Source organism: Myotis davidii, unplaced genomic scaffold, assembly GCF_000327345.1.
Source record: "Myotis davidii unplaced genomic scaffold, ASM32734v1 scaffold38, whole genome shotgun sequence".
NCBI classification, from domain to species: domain Eukaryota; kingdom Metazoa; phylum Chordata; class Mammalia; order Chiroptera; family Vespertilionidae; genus Myotis; species Myotis davidii.
The window spans coordinates 4,880,197-4,882,336 of record NW_006291383.1 but is presented as its reverse complement, the minus strand read 5'-3'; the positions used below and the strand labels follow the sequence as shown (position 1 = coordinate 4,882,336).

The following is a 2,140-nucleotide window of genomic DNA, read 5'->3' as shown; positions in this document are numbered from 1 at the left end:
GTCAGTGTGCTCCCACAGGGGGAGCTCTGCTGAGCCACAAACCAGGCTGCCAGCTGCCAGTACAGCAGTGGTGGTGGGAGCCTCTCCTGCCTCCTCAGCAGTGCTAAGGATGTCTGACTGTAGCTTAGGCCTGCTCCCCTCTGGCAAGTGGACAGCCCCCAAGGGCTCCCAGGATGCCAGAGGGATATCTGACTGCCAGCTTAGCCCAGGCTGCCAGAGGAGCGGGCCTAAGCCAGCAGATGGACATCCCCTGAGGGGTCCAGGCCGGGCTGAGGGACCGCCCCCCCAGTGCACAAATTTTTGTGCACTAGGCCTCTAGTTTGTTAATAACATTTATTAATATCTACTTTGTGAGGCATTGTGAAACAGGTGCCACTAAGGAATTTGAAAACATGTCCTCTGCCTCAAAAAGCTTAAAAATGAGGTTTTAACTATGTATGTCTGTTAGGATGGCCAGCATGGCCAATATAGTCAAGACCAAAGTTACAGATGACTGTTTCAGATACATCAGAAATTTAAAAAACAAGATATGTGATTTCATAACCTAAAACATGATGTAGCAATTAGAGAGTAAATGTTCTTCACGTTAAGTAGCACAGTAAATCACTGGAAAGGAATGTTATAGAAGCTATTTTACACTAAATTATGAATCAGGAGATCCGAGGTTGCTATTTATTATGTAACTTTGCTCAGCTCTGGGCCTCAGTTATTTGCCTACAATGTAATGATCATGTTACCTTAAAGTACCAGATTAGAGGTATCACAAGGGTGGGCGTGAAAATGGTGTTGCCACATTAATAATAGGGAGAGCTACTTTACTACAAATAGTCTCTAAAACCTTTCCCAACTTCTTTACAACCAATATATACTTATGAAGTGGGAAGGCTGATTATTATAAAACTAAATGGAAAATCCAGAGAATAGATATAGTAGCTGGAATTTACTACTTAATCAATGATGATGGCCACTGTTAGCTTATAGCACTTAAGGTAAACCAAGAATCAAGTGCAACAGTGTTTCACCTCATGCAACTAGGGCCAAGAACTCCCCACAACGTATACATTACCTTTGCCATGATGTAAAAGGCACAAAGGAGGAGCTGATCCAAATGTCTGTCTTTCATTAGGTCAGGGCAGTGAACTAAAGTAAATTCAAAACACGTCCATATCTTCCTTCGTAACTCATTTGAAACATCCAGTTTTAAACATAAATCACGTAAGCGTACACTTGCCAAATGATAAACCTGAGCGTGAAGGTAGCACATTGATGCCAAAAAAAAAACCAAAACAAGTAAAAATTTCTTAAATTTATGCCTTACCATGAACATGGGCTTTCATGTCAAGATTAACAAGCACCTAGGCCATTGATACCCTAAATTATATAAAATTTCTGTTCTATAGTACTAGTTCACTGCTATGGCAGAAGGATATAGATTAAAACAAAATCCTCTTTAAGAAACTACCTTTAAAATTATTATTATAAGATGACAACCACCCTACTTTATTTTTTATTTAAACAATTTAAAAAATTTTTTATTGATTTTTAAAGAGAGGATGGGAGAGGAAGGTAGGGAGGGAGGGAAGGAGGGAGTGAGAGAAACATCGATGTGAGAATGAAATATCTACCAGCTGCCTCGTGCATGCCCCCACCAGGGATTAAGCCCGTAACCCAGGCATGTGCCCTGAGCAGCAATTGAACTGGCAACATTTTGGTGCACTGGGCAATGCCCAACCAACTGAGCCACATCAACCAGGGCACCTTAACAATTATTTTAAAAAGATGTCTTCTACCGCTTTATGCTGCCATTTATATCAAGTAAGAAACACTACAATGCAGAATTTACCTGCATTGCAAGCATTATGAATACATAATTTTTCAAGTGTTCAGTAGTCTCTATTTTTTTTTGTTTCAGGTAAAATTGCTAGAAAACCTAAAATGTCAGAAAGTAAGAAACTAAAATCAATGTTTGACTTGAAAAATGAGTCAGAAAGTAAAACCATTTAAAGAATTTCCCATATAGTCTATATTGTTATGAACACATGAAAGGAATGTTAAACAAGAATCCTTTTTTCTTTTTGTTATTTTTAAGTATGTCAAAGTAAATTCAGTGCAATGCCCTGAACCAAATATATATATATAC

The 2,140-nt window shown here is 39.0% G+C and overlaps 1 protein-coding gene across 1 annotated transcript in view; it reads right to left on the bottom strand.

The window, feature by feature from the left end:
- The window catches only part of RBL1 (retinoblastoma-like 1), a 92,860-nt gene that overhangs the window by 35,704 nt on the left and 55,016 nt on the right, over positions 1-2,140 (bottom strand). The window contains exon 17 of the mRNA XM_006764615.2: positions 1,067-1,243. Coding sequence (XP_006764678.1) covers positions 1,067-1,243 — 177 coding nt within the window. The remainder of the gene's footprint in view (positions 1-1,066; positions 1,244-2,140) is intronic.